General features: G+C 34.4%; 1 protein-coding gene across 1 annotated transcript in view; it reads left to right on the plus strand.

Moving 5' to 3' along the window:
* The window catches only part of LOC133661298 (neuron navigator 3-like), a 396,870-nt gene that overhangs the window by 328,639 nt on the left and 49,047 nt on the right, over positions 1 to 19,184 (plus strand). The window contains exon 9 of the mRNA XM_062064429.1: positions 6,412 to 6,527. Coding sequence (XP_061920413.1) covers positions 6,412 to 6,527 — 116 coding nt within the window. The remainder of the gene's footprint in view (positions 1 to 6,411; positions 6,528 to 19,184) is intronic.

The following is a 19,184-nucleotide window of genomic DNA, read 5'->3' on the forward strand; positions in this document are numbered from 1 at the left end:
CAGCAGGCTTGCTGCTAAATAGTGTTCATTTAAAGCAGGGGTCACCAACCTTTTTGAAACCAAGAGCTACTTCTTGGGTACTGATTAATGCGAAGGGCTACCAGTTTGATACACACTTAAATAAATTGCCAGAAATAGCCAATTTGCTCAATTTACCTTTAACTCTATGTTATTATTAATAATGAATGATATTTACACTTAATTGAATGGTTTAAAAGAGGAGAAAACATGAAAAAAATGACAATTAAATTTTGAAACATAGTTTATCTTCAATTTCGACTCTTTAAAATTCAAAATTCAACCGAAAAAAAGAAGAAAAAAAACTAGCTAATTCGAATCTTTTTGAAAAAAATTTAAAAATAATTTATGGAACATCATTAGTAATTTTTCCTGATTAAGATTAATTTTAGAATTTTGATGACATGTTTTAAATAGGTTAAAATCCAATCTACACTTTGTTAGAATATATAACAAATTGGACCAAGCTAGACAAATCATTATTTCTTCTAGATTTTCCAGAAAAATTTTTTAAAAAGAAATTCAAAAGACTTTGAAATAAGATTTACATTTGATTCTACAGATTTTCTAGATTTGCCAGAATATTTTTTTAAAATTTTAATCATAATAAGTTGGAAGAAATATTTCACAAATATTCTTCGTCGAAAAAACAAAAGCTAAAATGATGATATTAAATTAAAATGTATTTATTATTCTTTACAATAAAAAAAAAAAATTTACTTCAACATTGATTTACATTGTCAGGAAAGAAGAGGAAGGAATTTAAAAGGTAAAAAGGTACATGTGTTTAAAAATCCTAAAATCTTTTTTTAGGTTGTATTTTTTCTCTAAAATTGTCTTTCTGAAAGTTATAAGAAGCAAAGTAAAAATATTAATGCATTTATTTAAACAAGTGAAGACCAAGTCTTTAAAATATTTTCTTGGATTTTCAAATTCTATTTGAGTTTTGTCTCTCTTAGAATTAAAAATGTCGGGCAAAGCTAGACCAGCTTGCTAGTAAATACATACAATTTAAAAAATATAGGCTGCTATTTGAGCTATTTTTAGAACAGGCCAGCGGGCTACTCATCTGGTCCTTACGGGCTACCTGGTGCCCGCGGGCACCGCATTGGTGACCCCTGATTTAAAGGAATGCACACAAACAAGGTCAACTGGACAGAAGTCATTGTTTTCTTCCAATAATCACATGGAAATCACACATTAAAGAAAGAATTTCTCTGCTGACCAGACTCATTACTCTTCATTCCAGGCGCTAATAGTAGACGCTAAAAGTTTCGTTCCAGAGTAAAACTTTTTGCAAAGGTGTCAAACTCAAGGCCCGGGGGCCAGATCTGGCCCGCCGCATCATTGTATCCGGCCCGCAAACACCTGGAAATGATATGTGTCAATAAAGCACTTCATATTTTTGCACTAAATGTAATTGATTTTTGTCATTTTGACAGAAAAAAATATATGTACTGCTTGAAATTGCATACCCTTTAAACTTTAAGTATCCAATATTGCAACAATATATTATCAAACTTTCCAACTTATTTTGTCTAGCAAACTTCCCATCTAATGAATAAAAATGACAATACATTTTATGTTGTTCTTTACAGCAGTGGTCTCCAACTACCGGGCCGCGGACCGATTGGTACCGGACCGCGCAAGAAATGTAATTTTTTTTTTTAAAATTAAATCAACATAAAAAACCCAATATATACATATTGTGTATGTGTATGTCAATATATATCAATACAGTCTGCAGGGATACAGTCCGTAAGCACACATGATTGTATTTCTTTATGAAAAAATAAATAAATAAATCCCCGCCCCCTGGTCCGTGGGACAAATTTTCAAGCGTTGACCGGTCCCCAGCTACAAAAAGGTTGGGGACCACTGCTTTACAGCATACTACTGTAAATTGAAAAAAAAACTACTATTGTTTTTTGTGTTAAAATTCTGTTGTTTTTTACTTTAAAATCTACGGTTGTTGTTTTTAACGGTGTGTTGCTGTCAATGAAAAGACGCTACATTTGTTTTTGCGGTAGAAAAACTGGCTGGTAAGTTGCCAGAATTAAAAAAAAAAAAAACTTGTACTGTTTTTCCATTGTGAATGCAAATTTAACACAAAAATTCTAACTAAGCTGTCAGCTTTTCCGAAAAATCTTAGGGTACATGAAACATATGTTTATTATTGTACTTTAGTCCTTAAATAAAATAGTGAACATACTAGACAACTTGTCTTTTAGTAGTAAGTAAACAAATAAAGGCTCCTAATTAGTCTGCTGACGTATGCAGTAACATATTGTGTCATTTATACACCTATTATTTTGTACACATTATGAGGGACAAACTGTAAAAAATGATTATTAATCTACTTGCTCATTTACTGTTAATATCTGCTTATTTTTTGTTTTAACATGTTCTATCTACACTTCTGTTAAAATGTAATAATCACTTATTCTTCTCTTCTTTGATACTTGACATTAGTTTTGGATGATACCGCACATTTAGGTATCGATCCGATACCAAGTAGTTACAGGATCATACATTGGTCATATTCAAAGTCCTCATGTGTCCAGGGACGTATTTCCTCAGTTTATAAACATAATATACATTTGAAATAAACGAAAGAAGATGTAAAATATCAATGTAGTCATAGCAGTATGGACTAGATACGCTTCTGTACTTGTTATCATTACAGTGGATGTCAGGTGTAGATCCACCCATGGCATTTGTTTACATTGTGACGCCAGGTGAGCTATTGTATCCTCCTACGGTGTGTAGTGAAGCATGTTTAGCTATTCCTCGTTCTCCAGTGATAATGAAACTTGCAAAAAAATTCTTTATTTGTCGCCATGGAGACCAGGATTAGGGATTTAGAAGTAGCTAAAACACTGCCGATTGAATTATATGTATATAGTGCTTTTACATAGTGAAACCCAATATCTAAGTTACATTTAAACCAGTGTGGGTGGCACTGGGATCGGGTGGGTAAAGTGTCTTGCCCGAGGACACAACGGCAGTGACTAGGATGGCGGAAGTGGGGATCGAACCTGGAACCCTCTAGTTGCTGGCACGGCCACTCCACCAACCAAGCTATACCGCCCCAACTTCGCCTTTATCTTTAGTTTTCAGGCCAAAATGCGTCCGTTCTCCCTTTTCTGTCTACACACTGTGTCTGCTTGTAAGTACTCTGTGCGTGTGCGCTGCCGAACATGCTCCTCTGCTCGTAAAACCAGCAATGTCACGACGTGACGACGCGCCGTCATGCCCGGGAACCGGTACTTTTCAAACAGAGTATAGGACCGAATATGATTCATTAGTACTGCGATACTATACTAGTACCGGTATACCTTACAACCTTAGATTACACACACACACACATACATGTATTGTCTACTTTGTGCGGACCCACGTTTGGTAAGTAGGTTGTGAGTGCCCCCCTTTCCACTATAGCTAGAATGATGACAAAAATATATCTCGCACTAGATGGGAGTAGAGAGTTGCAACCTCACTTCAGAATTTGTTTTTAATCAATCAAACAAAACAATACACAACAAAACCATAATAATGCAATTATTTTTTTATTATGTTTTTAATTATTTATTTATTTGTTTATTTTAAATTTATTTATTTATTTTTCTTATTTTTTTAATCAATCCAACAAAACAATACACAACAATACCATAATAATGCAATTATTTGTTTATTATTTTTTTAATTTAATTTTATTGTATTTATTTTTGTATTATTATTTATTTGTATTTGTTATCAATCCAACAAAACAATACACAACAATACCATAATAATGCAATTATTTGTTTATAATTTTTTTAAATATTTATTTTATTTTATTTTTTAATTTTTTTAAATTATTAATTTATTTTATTTTTTGAAAAGCGCTATACAAGTATAACCCATTCATCATTTATTTATTTTAATCAATCCAACAAAACAATACACAACAATACCATAATAATGCACTTATTTTGTAATTATTTTTGTAATTATTTTATTTATTTTATTTTATTTTATTTATTTTTTATTATTATTATTATTATTATTTTTATCAATCCAACAAAACAATACACAACAATACCATAATAATGCAATTACTTTATTATTATTTTTTAATTTATTTTATTTTTTTATTTTTTTTTATTTATTTTTTTACTATTATTTAAAAAAAAAAAAGTTTACTTCTGTAGTTGTGAGGACCGGCCACTGTTGCTAGGTAGATTTGACCGTACACACACATCGTAATAAGTTCTGTGAGTTGGCCATTTTTAAGGACAGCAAAGTGCACAATAAATACATTGAAAATAAATCATATCTTGCTCATTTCTCAACCTATTTTCATTCAGTTTACATTATTGTATAAATGTACAAATATATAAATATCACACACAGAAAGTGTTTCATCCAAGATGTCCCCTCCTCCCTTTTGAGGTGTCCTTCTGTTGACTGAAGCAGAGTTCTTTTATCATTGCAGACTACAATCCACTGCCTCAAGGAACATATTGTTGTCTTTTACCCCTTTTATTGCTCTTTTAATCCATCCTAAAAGTGGCTCTTGTGAGTTAAAAGGTGTTCAGTTATTTATTTTTTTTTTTTTATTCGCTTTTTTTTTTTGCACTAACATTGACATAGTTGTTTTGAAGGGGAACTGCACTTTTTGCCTGTCATTCACAATACTCATGTCAGACAAGAACACATTTTTTATGAATTCTAAGTCATAAAATATGGCAAGTAAAAGGTGGCTAACAATGCAGCTAATGGGAATACACTACTCCGCCCATAAAACCCTCTAAAAAAACATCCATAAAGTGACAACAATACTCCATTTACATGTTGTGACCTGAATATTAACAAGTATTAGCCATACTGTTATTATAAGTGCTAACTATTTTTAGCAAGCCAACTAGCTTTTGCTGCTACATTGAAATATTGAGCTGCTGCATCGCCTCTGAGTTGGTGAAAGTTAATTCCATATTACAAATCATGCCTCTCACTTGGATAGTAGAAGGTTGTGGACATAAACCCACAAGTTGGTCAACTTTGACATCCAATTTAGACCTGAAATGGCCAGAAAGACACAAAAATACACTTTTTTTTAACCCTTTGTGAGGATTATGATGAATAGTTCAAGTAAAGGGGAAGATATAAACATCCAAGTGAGAGCAGACATTGTACAGTAAGTGATTGTTTTTTGTGTTAGTATATCTCTTTTAGCACTTAGCAATACTGCTACATGATGCTTAGTGTTTGACTAAAGCTGCATCTGTTTAGCACACAGCTTCTAAAACTTGTAGGTCATCCTCCTTATACTCGGGCTCAAAAATAGAACTTTATAGATCATTTGTGTCAAAGTATTCTTTGTTATCTCTCATCAAGTCTGCCATGATTAGTTTGTGAAAGTTAGTTTTAGATTATAAATCATGCCTCTCACCTGGATAGTAGAAGGTTGTGGACATAAACCCACAAGTTGGTACACTTTGACATCCAATTTAGACCCGGAGACAGCCAGAAAGATACTAAAAAACAATTATTTTGAACACTTTGTGAGGATTATAATGAATTGTTGATGTAAACTGGAAGATATAAACATCCCATCAATCTTAATCCCAGTGAGAGCAGACATTGTACAGTAAGTGATTGTTTTATTATGTTATGTGTATTATGTTAGAGGATAAAAGTAAAGGATATTAAATATGGCTACAAATGAGGCATAATGATGCAATATGTACATACAGCTAGCCTAAATAGCATGTTAGCATTGATTAGCTTGTAGTCGGGCATCGACCAAATGTGCCTGATTAGCACTCCAACTCAAGTCAATAACATCAACAGAGCGCACGTTTGTGCATTCACCGCACAACATAAAAGGTTTGGTGGACAAAATGAGACAAAGGAGGAGTGGAAGATTTTACATGTAGACAAACTGTTGCGTCACAGTCCACAGCACACTATGGTGGGTTCAAGAACTGCCAAAGTCAGTAGGACAAAACGATGTTCACTCTCACCAGTGAAGCATACACACAGACATATTAAACGGCGGGCTTTTTAACACTTGGGAATGTTTGTGTCGTGTTTGTCCTCAAACAAAAAACGTACTTTTTCCATTTTCAATCCTTTTTTGAAAGTGCTCCAGGGAGCCACTAGGGTGGCACTAAAGAGCCGCGGGTTGCTGACCCCCGCCCTATACCATCAGTGACTTTTGTGTTGAAGGAATAACAATAAAACAAAGAATCAAAACAGCATGTCTCCCAACAGTATACCAAATATGTTTCAGTATGTATACCACTGTATTCTGTATGAAACGTCATTTCAAAATAATGATCTATTGCCAAGACATGTTTGCTGTTCTGCCGTTTTAACCGCATGGTATGATTTATGGTGTGCCTCCAGGACCTTCTCGGAGAATGATTGCACCATGGTGGCTCCAGCCGACCCCTGCCTCAGCCCCACCAAGGGGGAGCTGGTCTACAGCAAGACAGCCAAACAGTGCCTGGAGGAGATATCAGGTAATGGACGACAACTCATGCTGGGCTTCTCTACACGGCGCAAAGTCAATACGCCTCCACGCGCTCACACAAGAAGATTAGGTACCGTATTTTTCAGAGTATAAGTCCCACTGGAGTATAAGTTGCATTTTTTTGGGGTAAATGTATTTGATAAAAGCCAACACCAAGAATAGACATTTGAAAGGCAATTTAAAATAAATAAAGAATAGTGAACAACAGGCTGAATAAGTGTACGTTATATGAGGCATAAATAACCAACTGAGAAGGTGCCTGGTATGTTAACGTAGCATATTATGGTAAGAGTCATTCAAATAACTATAACATATAGAACATGCTATACGTTTACCAAACAATCTGTCACTCCTAATCGCTAAATCCCATGAAATCTTATACGTCTAGTCTCTTACGTGAATGAGATAAATAATATTATTTGATATTTTACGCTAATGTGTTAATAATCTCACACATAAGTCGCTCCTGAGTATAAGTCGCACCCTCGGCCAAACTATGGAAAAAACTGCGACTTATAGTCCGAAAAATACGGTATGCATGTAGAATCTGCTTTATCTATATGTGAGTTGTTTCCACAAAATATCACATACCTTATTTTTCTAAATATAGAGCAGCATATACTGTGTGTGTGTGTATATATATATATATATACATATATATATATATATATATATATATATATATATATATATATATATATATATATATATATATATATATATATATATATTAGGGCTGCAACAACTAATCGATTAAATCGATTAAAATCGATTATTAAAATAGTTGCCGATAAATTTAGTCATCAATTCGTTGGATCTATGCTATGCGCATGCGCAGAGGTTTTTTGTTTTTTTTTAATTAATTTTTTTTTTTTCTTCTTTTTTTTTAAATACATTTTTATTTATGAACTGCAACATTTACAAACAGCTGAGAAACAACAATGAAAATAAGTATGGTACTAGTATGCTGTTTTTTCCCCAATGAAATACTGGATAGGATACAAATGTAGTTTGTCTCTTTTATCCGATTATTAATCGATTAATCGACGTAATAATCAACAGATTAATCGATTATCAAATTAATCGTTAGTTTCAGCCCTAATATATATAAATGTTAGAGAAAATATCGGTATCGTTTTTTTTATTATCGGTATCGTTTTTTATTTATTTATTTATTTATTTATTTATTTATTAAATCAACATAAAAAACACTTACAATTAGTACACCAACCCAAAAAAAACTCCCTCCCCCATTCACACTCATTCACACAAAAGGGTTGTTTCTTTCTGTTATTAATATTGTGGTTCCTACATTATATATCAATATATATCAATACAGTCTGCAAGGGATACAGTCCGTAAGCACACACGATTGTGCGTGCTGCTGCTCCACTAATAGTACTAACCTTTAACAGTTAATTTTACTCATTTTCATTAATTACTAGTTTCTATGTAACTGTTTTTATATTGTTTTACTTTCTTTTTTATTCAAGAAAATGTTTTTAATTTATTTATCTTATTTTATTTTATTAATTTTTATAAAAAGGACCTTATCTTCACCATACCTGGTTGTCCAAATTAGGCATAATAATGTGTTAATTCCACGACTGTATATATCGGTATCGGTTGATATCGGTATCGGTAATTAAAGAGTTGGACAATATCGGAATATTGGATATTATCGGACATCCCTAATAAATATATATATATATATATATATATATATATATATATATATATATATATATATATATATATATATATATATATATATATATATATATATATATATATATATATATATATATATATATATATATAAATATATATATATATATATATATATATATATATATATATATATATATATATATATATATATATATATATATATATATATATATATATATGTGTGTTTGTATATATATATATATATAATGTGTTTGTATATATATATATATATGTGTATATATACTGTATGTGTATATATATATATATATATATATATATATATATATATATATATATATATATATAAGCTGCACTCACTAAATTTGACAAGAAAAACATATAGTTTCCATATATAAGCCGTAGATTTATATGTGTGAAATGAGTTATTTACACAGAGACATTCTGTAAATGTTTCTTTACATACCTTAATTGTTTCCAAACGGTGTCTGTAACACGGCAGTAAAACGGCTGATCAAACAAAACAGAAGTCATCTTGGGCACTAATACACACCCCCATACCATCACAGATGCTGGCTTTTTAACTTTGCGCCCAGAACAGCCGGCGGCGTTTCTGGGTGTTGTTGATAAATGGTTTTGGCTTTGCATAGTAGAGTTTTAACTTGCACTTACAGATGTAGCGACCAACTGTAGGTACTGACAGTGGTTTTCTGATGTGTTCCTGAGCCCATGTGGTGATATCCTTTACACACTGATGTCGCTTTTTGATGCGGTACCGCCTGAGGGATCCAAGGTCACGGGCTTAGCTGCTTACGTGCAGTGATTTATCCAGATTCTCTGAACCTTTTGATGATATTACGGAGCGTAGATGGTGAAATCCCTAAATTCCTTGCAATAGCTGGTTGAGAAATGTTGTTCTTAAACTGTTCGACACACATTTCATGGAAGCTGCTTTTATACCCAATCATGGCACCCACCTGTTCCCAATTAGCCTGTTCACCTGTGGGATGTTCCAAATAAGCGTTTGACGAGCATTCCTCAACTTTCTCAGTCTTTTTTGCCACTTGTGCCAGCTTTTTTGAAACATGTCGCAGGCATCAAATTCAAAATGAGCTAATATTTGCAAAACATACCAAAGTTCACCAGTGTGAACATGAAATATCTTGTCTTTGCGGTCTATTCAATTGAATATAAGTTAAAAGGATTTGCAAATCATTGTATTCTCTTTTTATTTACCATTTACACGACGTGACAACTTCACTGCTTTTGGGTTTTGTGCATAAGGATTGTGAATGATGGGCCAAATTCTAAAACAAAAAATAGTGCAGTCCCCTTTAAGGGTCTGCTGCTGCGTTGAAGGGACATTTAAGGCTGTAGTCTTAGGATGGACTTTAACGAGGCTCCTAGGAGGCGCTAATTGTGTCCGTCCAATAAGTGTGTGTTGGTGACGGCTGCCTTGTCAAGTCCATTCGGGCATGGCCCCCCTCCTGCGCTCGTGTTGTGCAGCGAAGGGAAAAGGTCAGCGCTGACAGTCGGACATGGGGAGCATCTGTGGCTCTTTGTCTACGCCCCCACGGCTGCCGCCGTCTCTGACCGTTCCCACGCCGCGTCTTGCAGGATCACCCGGGATCTGTCACTTTATATATATATATATGTATATATATATATATATATATATATGGTTGATTGTCTAGGTAGGAACTGAAACTGAAAGTTAACTTGACGCGTGTGTGTGCTTGGCAAGTTAAATGTCCTAAAATGTGTATAAAAAAAAAAAAAAGAAAAAAAGCGTACAAACACAACATTCCTGCTCTGCATCGGCAACAAAACCGCTGTACCTTTCTTTGCATAGGGAAGGGTACAATTGCTATATTGAACCGAAGGTCAGTCGATGTGTTTTTCACGAGGAAAAAGTCTGAAAAATGTAATATTTTCATTGTATTATCAGGATGTTGAATCGATCGAAAACGGTTCAAGTGTGAAAAAGACAAGTTCTCTTATATTTGAGGTCCAACAACAAGAAACTTAAAACTGTACAGCAGATATGACCATGGTCTGAGTGGCTGGACGAGACAAAAAAAAAAATAATAAAAAAATACAATTAAAAAAAATTAAAAAAATGTTTTTTTTAGTTGATTAAGAATCATTTCGAATAAAAATTGAGAGTTATTTGGAACATCTTTTTTTTTTTTTACACCCCTAGTGTCCATAGACCCTGTCCCCGTATTTCAGCTGTTAGAATATAAGACCTGGTCAAGTTGCAGTGGGGGGGGCTGATTAAGCTCACACTGATTGATGAGTAAAATTATGTTTTTAATGGGTTTTTTTAGTCGATTAAGAATTGTTACAAATAAAAATAATTAGAATAAATCAACATTTTTTGTTTTTTTACACCCCTAGTGTCCATAGACCCTGTCCCCGTATTTCAGCTGTTAGTATATAAGACCTGGTCAAGTTGCAGTGGGGGGGCTTATAAAGCTCGCACTGATTGATGAGTAAAATGTTGTTTTAAAAAAAAAAAAATTGTAGTCGATTAAGAATCGTTACAAATAATGAATGTGAATAAATCACAATTTTTTGTTTTTTTTACAGCCCTAGTGTCCATAGACCCTGTCCCCGTATTTCAGCTGTTAGAATATAAGACCTGGTCAAGTTGCAGTGGGGGGGGCTGATTAAGCTCACACTGATTGATGAGTAAAATTATGTTTTTAATGGGTTTTTTTAGTCGATTAAGAATTGTTACAAATAAAAATAATTAGAATAAATCAACATTTTTTGTTTTTTTACACCCCTAGTGTCCATAGACCCTGTCCCCGTATTTCAGCTGTTAGTATATAAGACCTGGTCAAGTTGCAGTGGGGGGGCTTATAAAGCTCGCACTGATTGATGAGTAAAATGTTGTTTTAAAAAAAAAAAAATTGTAGTCGATTAAGAATCGTTACAAATAATGAATGTGAATAAATCACAATTTTTTGTTTTTTTTTACACCCCTAGTGTCCATAGACCCTGTCCCCGTATTTCAGCTGTTAGAATATAAGACCTGGTCAAGTTGCAGTGGGGGGGCTAATGAAGCTCGCACTGATTGATGAGTAAAATGTTTTTTAAAAAAAAAAATTGTAGTCGATTAAGAATCGTTACAAATAAAAAAATGTGAATAAATCACAATTTTTTTGTTTTTTTACACCCCTAGTGTCCATAGACCCTGTCCCCGTATTTCAGCTGTTAGAATATAAGACCTGGTCAAGTTGCAGTGGGGGGGCTTATAAAGCTCGCACTGATTGATGAGTAAAATGTTGTTTTTTTAAATGTTGTTTTAGTCGATTAATAATTGTTACAAATAAAAATAATTAGAATAAATCAACATTTTTTGTTTTTTTACACCCCTAGTGTCCATAGACCCTGTCCCCGTATTTCAGCTGTTAGAATATAAGACCTGGTCAAGTTGCAGTGGGGGGGCTTATAAAGCTCGCACTGATTGATGAGTAAAATGTTGTTTTTTAAAAAAAAAAATTGTAGTCGATTAAGAATCGTTACAAATAAAAAAATGTGAATAAATCACAATTTTTTTGTTTTTTTACACCCCTAGTGTCCATAGACCCTGTCCCCGTATTTCAGCTGTTAGAATATAAGACCTGGTCAAGTTGCAGTGGGGGGGGGCTAATTAAGCTCGCACTGATTGATGAGTAAAATGTTGTTTTAAAAAAAAAAAATTTTTAGTCGATTAAGAATCGTTACAAATAAAAAAATGTGAATAAATCACAATTTTTTTGTTTTTTTACACCCCTAGTGTCCATAGACCCTGTCCCCGTATTTCAGCTGTTAGTAAATAAGACCTGGTCAAGTTGCAGTGGGGGGGCTGATTAAGCTCACACTGATTGATGAGTAAAATGTTGTTTTTAATGGGTTTTTTTAGTCGATTAAGAATCGTTACAAATAAAAAATTTTGAATAAATCGCAATTTTTTTGTTTTTTTACACCCCTAGTGTCCATAGACCCTGTCCCCGTATTTCAGCTGTTAGAATACAAGACCTGGTCAAGTTGCAGTGGGGGGGGGCTAATAAAGCTCGCACGGATTGATGAGTAAAATGTTGTTTTTTTAAATGTTGTTTTAGTCGATTAATAATTGTTACAAATAAAAATAATTAGAATAAATCAACATTTTTTGTTTTTTTTACACCCCTAGTGTCCATAGACCCTGTCCCCGTATTTCAGCTGTTAGAATATAAGACCTGGTCAAGTTGCAGTGGGGGGGGTAATTAAGCTCGCACTGATTGATGAGTAAAATGTTGTTTTTTTAAATGTTGTTTTAGTCGATTAATAATCGTTACAAATAAAAATAATTAGAATAAATCAAAATGTTTTCTTTTTTTACACCCCTAGTGTCCATAGACCCTGTCCCCGTATTTCAGCTGTTAGTATATAAGACCTGGTCAAGTTGCAGTGGGGGGGGCTAATGAAGCTCGCACTGATTGATGAGTAAAATGTTGTTTTTTTAAATGTTGTTTTAGTCGATTAATAATCGTTACAAATAAAAATAATTAGAATAAATCAACATGTTTTGTTTTTTTACACCCCTAGTGTCCATAGACCCTGTCCCCGTATTTCAGCTATTAGAATATAAGACCTGGTCAAGTTGCAGTGGGGGGGCTTATAAAGCTCGCACTGATTGATGAGTAAAATGTTGTTTTTTTTAATGTTGTTTTAGTCGATTAATAATCGTTACAAATAAAAATAATTAGAATAAATCAAAATTTTTTGTTTTTTTACACCCCTAGTGTCCATAGACCCTGTCCCCGTATTTCAGCTGTTAGAATATAAGACCTGGTCAAGTTGCAGTGGGGGGGGCTAATGAAGCTCACACTGATTGATGAGTAAAATGTTGTTTTTTTAAATGTTGTTTTAGTCGATTAAGAATCGTTACAAATAAAAATAATTAGAATAAATCAAAATTTTTTGTTTTTTTACACCCCTAGTGTCCATAGACCCTGTCCCCGTATTTCAGCTGTTAGAATATAAGACCTGGTCAAGTTGCAGTGGGGGGGGCTAATGAAGCTCACACTGATTGATGAGTAAAATGTTGTTTTTTTAAATGTTGTTTTAGTCGATTAAGAATCGTTACAAATAAAAATAATTAGAATAAATCAAAATTTTTTGTTTTTTTACACCCCTAGTGTCCATAGACCAGGGGTCACCAACCTTTTTGAAACAAAGAGCTACTTCTTGGGTACTGATTAATGCGAAGGGCTACCAGTTTGATATACACTTAAATAAATTGCCAGAAATAGCCAATTTGCTCAATTTACCTTTAACTCTATGTTAATATTAATAATTAATGATATTTACACTTAATTGAACGGTTTAAAAGAGGAGAAAACACACAAAAATGACAATTACATTTTGAAACATAGTTTATCTTCAATTTCGACTCTTTACAATTTAAAATTCAAAATTCAACCGAAAAAAAGAAGAGAAAAACTAGCTCATTCGAATCTTTTTGAAAAAATTAAAAAAAGAATTTATAGAACATCGTAAGTAATTTTTCCTGATTAAGATTAATTTTAGAATTTTGATGACATGTTTTAAATTGGTTAAAATCCAATCTACACTTTGTTAGAATATATAACAAATTGGACCAAGCTATATTTCTAACAAAGACAAATCATTATTTCTTCTAGATTTTCCAGAACAAAAATTTTAAAATAAATTCAAAAGACTTTGAAATAAGATTTAAATTTGATTCTACAGATTTTCTGGATTTGCCAGAATAATTTTTTTGAATTTGAATCATAATAAGTTTGAAGAAATATTTCACAAATATTCTTTGTCGAAAAAACAAAAGCTAAAATGAAAAATTAAATTAAAATTTATTTATTATTCTTTACAATAAAAAAATTAATTTATTTGAACATTGATTTAAATTGTCAGGAAAGAAGAGGAAGGAATTTAAAAGGTAAAAAGGTATATGTGTTTAAAAATCCTAAAATCATTTTTAAGGTTGTATTTTTTCTCTAAAATTGTCTTTCTGAAAGTTATAAGAAGCAAAGTAAAAAAATTTATGAATTTATTTAAACAAAAGAAGACCAAGTCTTTAAAATATTTTCTTGGATTTTCAAATTCTATTTGAGTTTTGTCTCTCTTAGAATTAAAAATGTCGGGCAAAGCGAGACCAGCTTGCTAGTAAATAAATAAAATTTAAAAAATCGAGGCAGCTCACTGGTAAGTGCTGCTATTTGAGCTATTTTTAGAACAGGCCAGCGGGCTACTCATCTGGTCCTTACGAGCTACCTGGTGCCCGCGGGCACCGCGTTGGTGACCCCTGCCATAGACCCTGTCCCTGTATTTCAGCTGTTAGAATATAAGACCTGGTCAAGTTGCAGTGGGGGGGGGGGCTAATGAAGCTCGCACTGATTGATGAGTAAAATGTTGGTTTTGCCGTCTCATTGTTGATCTGCCGTAAGCCGTCGGGCTCGCCGTTAAGCGCCTCCAGATAGAGCGTTTAATTAAGTCGGGCGGCGAGCTTACAGGTGCGCCATCCAAACAAGGCTCCCTGCGAGAGGGTGGGGGGGGGGGGCAGTTGGAGGGAGGAGAGATAAGGCGGAGGAAAGCGAGGGAGGGCGAGAGAAGGAGAGGATGCTCGGCAGCAAGCGAGGAGAGAAAGAGCGCGGCGAGTCCTCTGGCTGTGGCGCCGCCGCCGCCGCCCGCTCATTCTCCGCTGCGAGGAGACCGCCACAGAGTCGGGAGATGTGCAGCGGCGAGGTGGTAATTAGGGGCAGGAGGAGGTGGGGCGGCAGATAAGAGTGAATCGTGGTTTAATAAGAGAGAAAGACGGGGGAGGGAGGTGTGGCGAGTGCCTCCTTCACACTGTGGCGAGAAGATGAGGACCGGCGATAGATGCTAGCATTTGGACCACCTGCAGAGTTCTTTCTCCCGCCTGGCATCAGGACCACGGTCCAAGAGGTGTGTCTCTCTACCTGCAGCCAAGATGAACGCGGCACCTGCTGAGCCCGAGGCAGCAAAGAGGTAAAGGCTTTTTTCCCGGAGAAGACATGAAGAGAGGAGCGGAGTTTTCGGTGTATCAAGGAGGCGGTCCGGCTCGGCGACCTACCCAACCCCTTCCGGGCAACCTCAACCTGAGGGTGAAGCAGCGCTCGCTTACCAATTTGTCGCTGCACGGCGACGGCGAGGCGGAGGCTCGGCGCCGGCCTCAGAGCTCCTCAGCGTTCACGTCCCCGCAGAGGGCGGGGGGAAGCCTGCAAGGGAGCCCCAGGAGGGAGGCGGCCACCCGAGCCCGGTCGCTGTCCCTGTCCCTCACCAAGGTGCTGTCCCGGTCCGAGCACTCCCTCATCCCAGTGCCGTGGCGGTGCACAGCGGCGGCGGGCGCCCGGCCCCAGCGGGCGTCGTACGGCGGCCACCCGAGGACGGAGACTCCCCGCCGGGCGGCGGAGGAGCCCGGGGGCACGGGCGAGGAGGGCAGCAGTGGGCGTTCCGACGAGGACTCGGCGGCGGGCGGCGGGAAGAGGCCGGGCAGGGAGAGGGATGGCGGGTATTGGGCAGAGGAGGAGGTTTCCGGGGGAGGTCCTCGCGAGGGGACGGCTCAGCTGGACCAGGATGTGATCCTCACCATGCTGGGCGACCTGGAGCAGGTGCTTCACAAACGACCTCGCCCACGTAAGTCTGCACCTTGGAGATGACACACCTGTACCCTAACGATGGCAGTGCCACCCTTTCGGTTCGACGTAATAAAGGCGTCCATTCACAATCCTTATGTAAAACAAGAACACATATGTTTTGATTTTTTTACGCATTCTAACTAGTAAAAAAAATGTTAGCGAGAGTCAGCTAACAATGGCGGTAATGGGAGTCGCTCTATTCCATGTATAAAGCGCTCGAAAAAACCTCCAAAAACCTCCATCACTGTTTTATATACACACTGTAAGTATATATGTAGTATCTAGTAACATTCATAATAACATGTAATATATACATGATGTAAGTATATATGTAGTATCTAGTAACATTCATGATAACATGTAATATATACATGATGTAAGTATATATGTAGTATCTAGTAACATTCATAATAACATGTAATATATACATGATGTAAGTATATACTGTATGTAGTATCTAGTAACATTCATAATAACATGTAATATATACATGATGTAAGTATATACTGTATGTAGTATCTAGTAACATTCATAATAACATGTTATATATACATGATGTAAGTATATATGTAGTATCTAGTAACATTCATAATAACATGTAATATATACATCATGTAAGTATATATGTAGTATCTAGTAACATTCATGATAACATGTAATATATACATGATGTAAGTATATATGTAGTATCTAGTAACATTCATAATAACATGTAATATATACATGATGTAAGTATATACTGTATGTAGTATCTAGTAACATTCATAATAACATGTTATATATACATGATGTAAGTATATATGTAGTATCTAGTAACATTCATAATAACATGTAATATATACATCATGTAAGTATATATGTAGTATCTAGTAACATTCATGATAACATGTAATATATACATGATGTAAGTATATATGTAGTATCTAGTAACATTCATGATAACATGTAATATATACACACTGTAAGTATATATGTAATATCTAGTAACATTCATGATAACATGTAATATATACATGATGTAAGTATATATGTAGTATCTAGTAACATTCATAATAACATGTAATATATACATGATGTAAGTATATACTGTATGTAGTATCTAGTAACATTCATAATAACATGTAATATATACATGATGTAAGTATATATGTAGTATCTAGTAACATTCATGATAACATGTAATATATACATGATGTAAGTATATATGTAGTATCTAGTAACATTCATAATAACATGTAATATATACATGATGTAAGTATATATGTAGTATCTAGTAACATTCATAATAACATGTAATATATACATGATGTAAGTATATATGTAGTATCTAGTAACATTCATGATAACATGTAATATATACACACTGTAAGTATATATGTAATATCTAGTAACATTCATGATAACATGTAATATATACATGATGTAAGTATATGTGTAGTATCTAGTAACATTCATAATAACATGTAATATTTACATGATGTAAGTATATACTGTATGTAGTATCTAGTAACATTCATAATAACATGTAATATATACATGATGTAAGTTTATATGTAGTATCTAGTAACATTCATAATAACATGTAATATATACATGATGTAAGTATATATGTAGTATCTAGTAACATTCATAATAACATGTAATATATACATGATGTAAGTATATATGTAGTATCTAGTAACATTCATAATAACATGTAATATTTACATGATGTAAGTATATACTGTATGTAGTATCTAGTAACATTCATAATAACATGTAATATATACATGATGTAAGTTTATATGTAGTATCTAGTAACATTCATAATAACATGTAATATATACATGATGTAAGTATATATGTAGTATCTAGTAACATTCATAATAACATGTAATATTTACATATTTTGGTCATTTTAAGCATATGGCGGCGTATTGATTTCACAGACGCATCACAACGTTCACTTTCCCTTCAACAACAACAAGACTACTAATCATGGCAGACTTGAAAAGAGACAACAAAGACTACTTTGGGACAAATGACGATCCAGAAACTTCTATTTTTGAGCCTGAATATAAGGAGGATGATCTACAAGTTTTAGCTAAACAGATGCAGCTTTAGTCAAACACTAAGCATCATGTAGCAGTATTGCTAAGTGCTAAACAAGATATACAAACATAATAAAACAATCACTTACTGTACAATGTCTGCTCTCACTGGGATAAAGACTGATGGGATGTTTATATCTTCCAGTTTACATCAACAATTCATCATAATCCTCACAAAAAGGTTAAAAAGAAGTTGTTTTTTTAAATCTTTCTGGCCATCTCCGGGTCTATGTTGGATGTCAAAGTTGACCAACTTGTGGGTTTATGTCCACAACCTTCTACTATCCAGGTGAGAGACATGATTTATCATCTAAAATTAACTTTCACCAACTAATCATGGCAGACTTGATGAGAGACAACAAAGACTACTTTGGGACAAATGACGATCCAGAAAACTTCTATTTTTGAACCTGAATATGAGGAGGATGACGTACAAGTTTTAGAAGCTGTGTGCTAAACAGATGCAGCTTTAGTCAAACACTAAGCATCATGTAGCAATATTGCTAAGCGCTAAACAAGATATACAAACATAATAAAACAATCACTTACTGTACAATGTCTGCTCTCACTGGGATTAAGATTGATGGGATGTTTATATCTTCCAGTTTACATCAACAATTCATTATAATCCTCACAAAGGGTTAAAAAGAAGGTTTTTTTCATATCTTTCTGGTCTAAGTTGGATGTCAAAGTTGACCAACTTGTGGGTTTATGTCCACAACCTTCTACTATCCAGGTGCGAGGCACGATTTATCATCTAGAATTAACTTTCACCAACTCAGAGGCGATGCAGCAGCTCAATATGTCAATATAGCAGCATAAGCTAGTTAGCTTGGCTAAAATAGTCCCTCTGCGTTAGCACTTATAATAACAATATCATGACATGTAAATAGAGTTGTGTCAGGGCGTTTTTTGGATGTTTTTTTTTTAGCCACCTCATACTTGCCATATTTTACGACTTAGAATGCATGAAAAAATTAAAAACATATGTGTTTTTGCCTTACATAAGGATTGTGAATGATTGGAAAAATACAAAAATAAATTAGATTGTATATAGTGGGTGTTTTGTCATTTATCTGTTAGAAACTTAGTCAATTTGAGTTATGTTGGTCAAACTGAAGTGTGTAATCACCAATAATAATAATAATAATAATAATAGATTTTATTTGTAAAAAGCACTTTACATTGAGCAAACAA

The sequence above is a fragment of the Entelurus aequoreus genome, linkage group LG12 (assembly GCF_033978785.1).
Source record: "Entelurus aequoreus isolate RoL-2023_Sb linkage group LG12, RoL_Eaeq_v1.1, whole genome shotgun sequence".
Taxonomy (NCBI): domain Eukaryota; kingdom Metazoa; phylum Chordata; class Actinopteri; order Syngnathiformes; family Syngnathidae; genus Entelurus; species Entelurus aequoreus.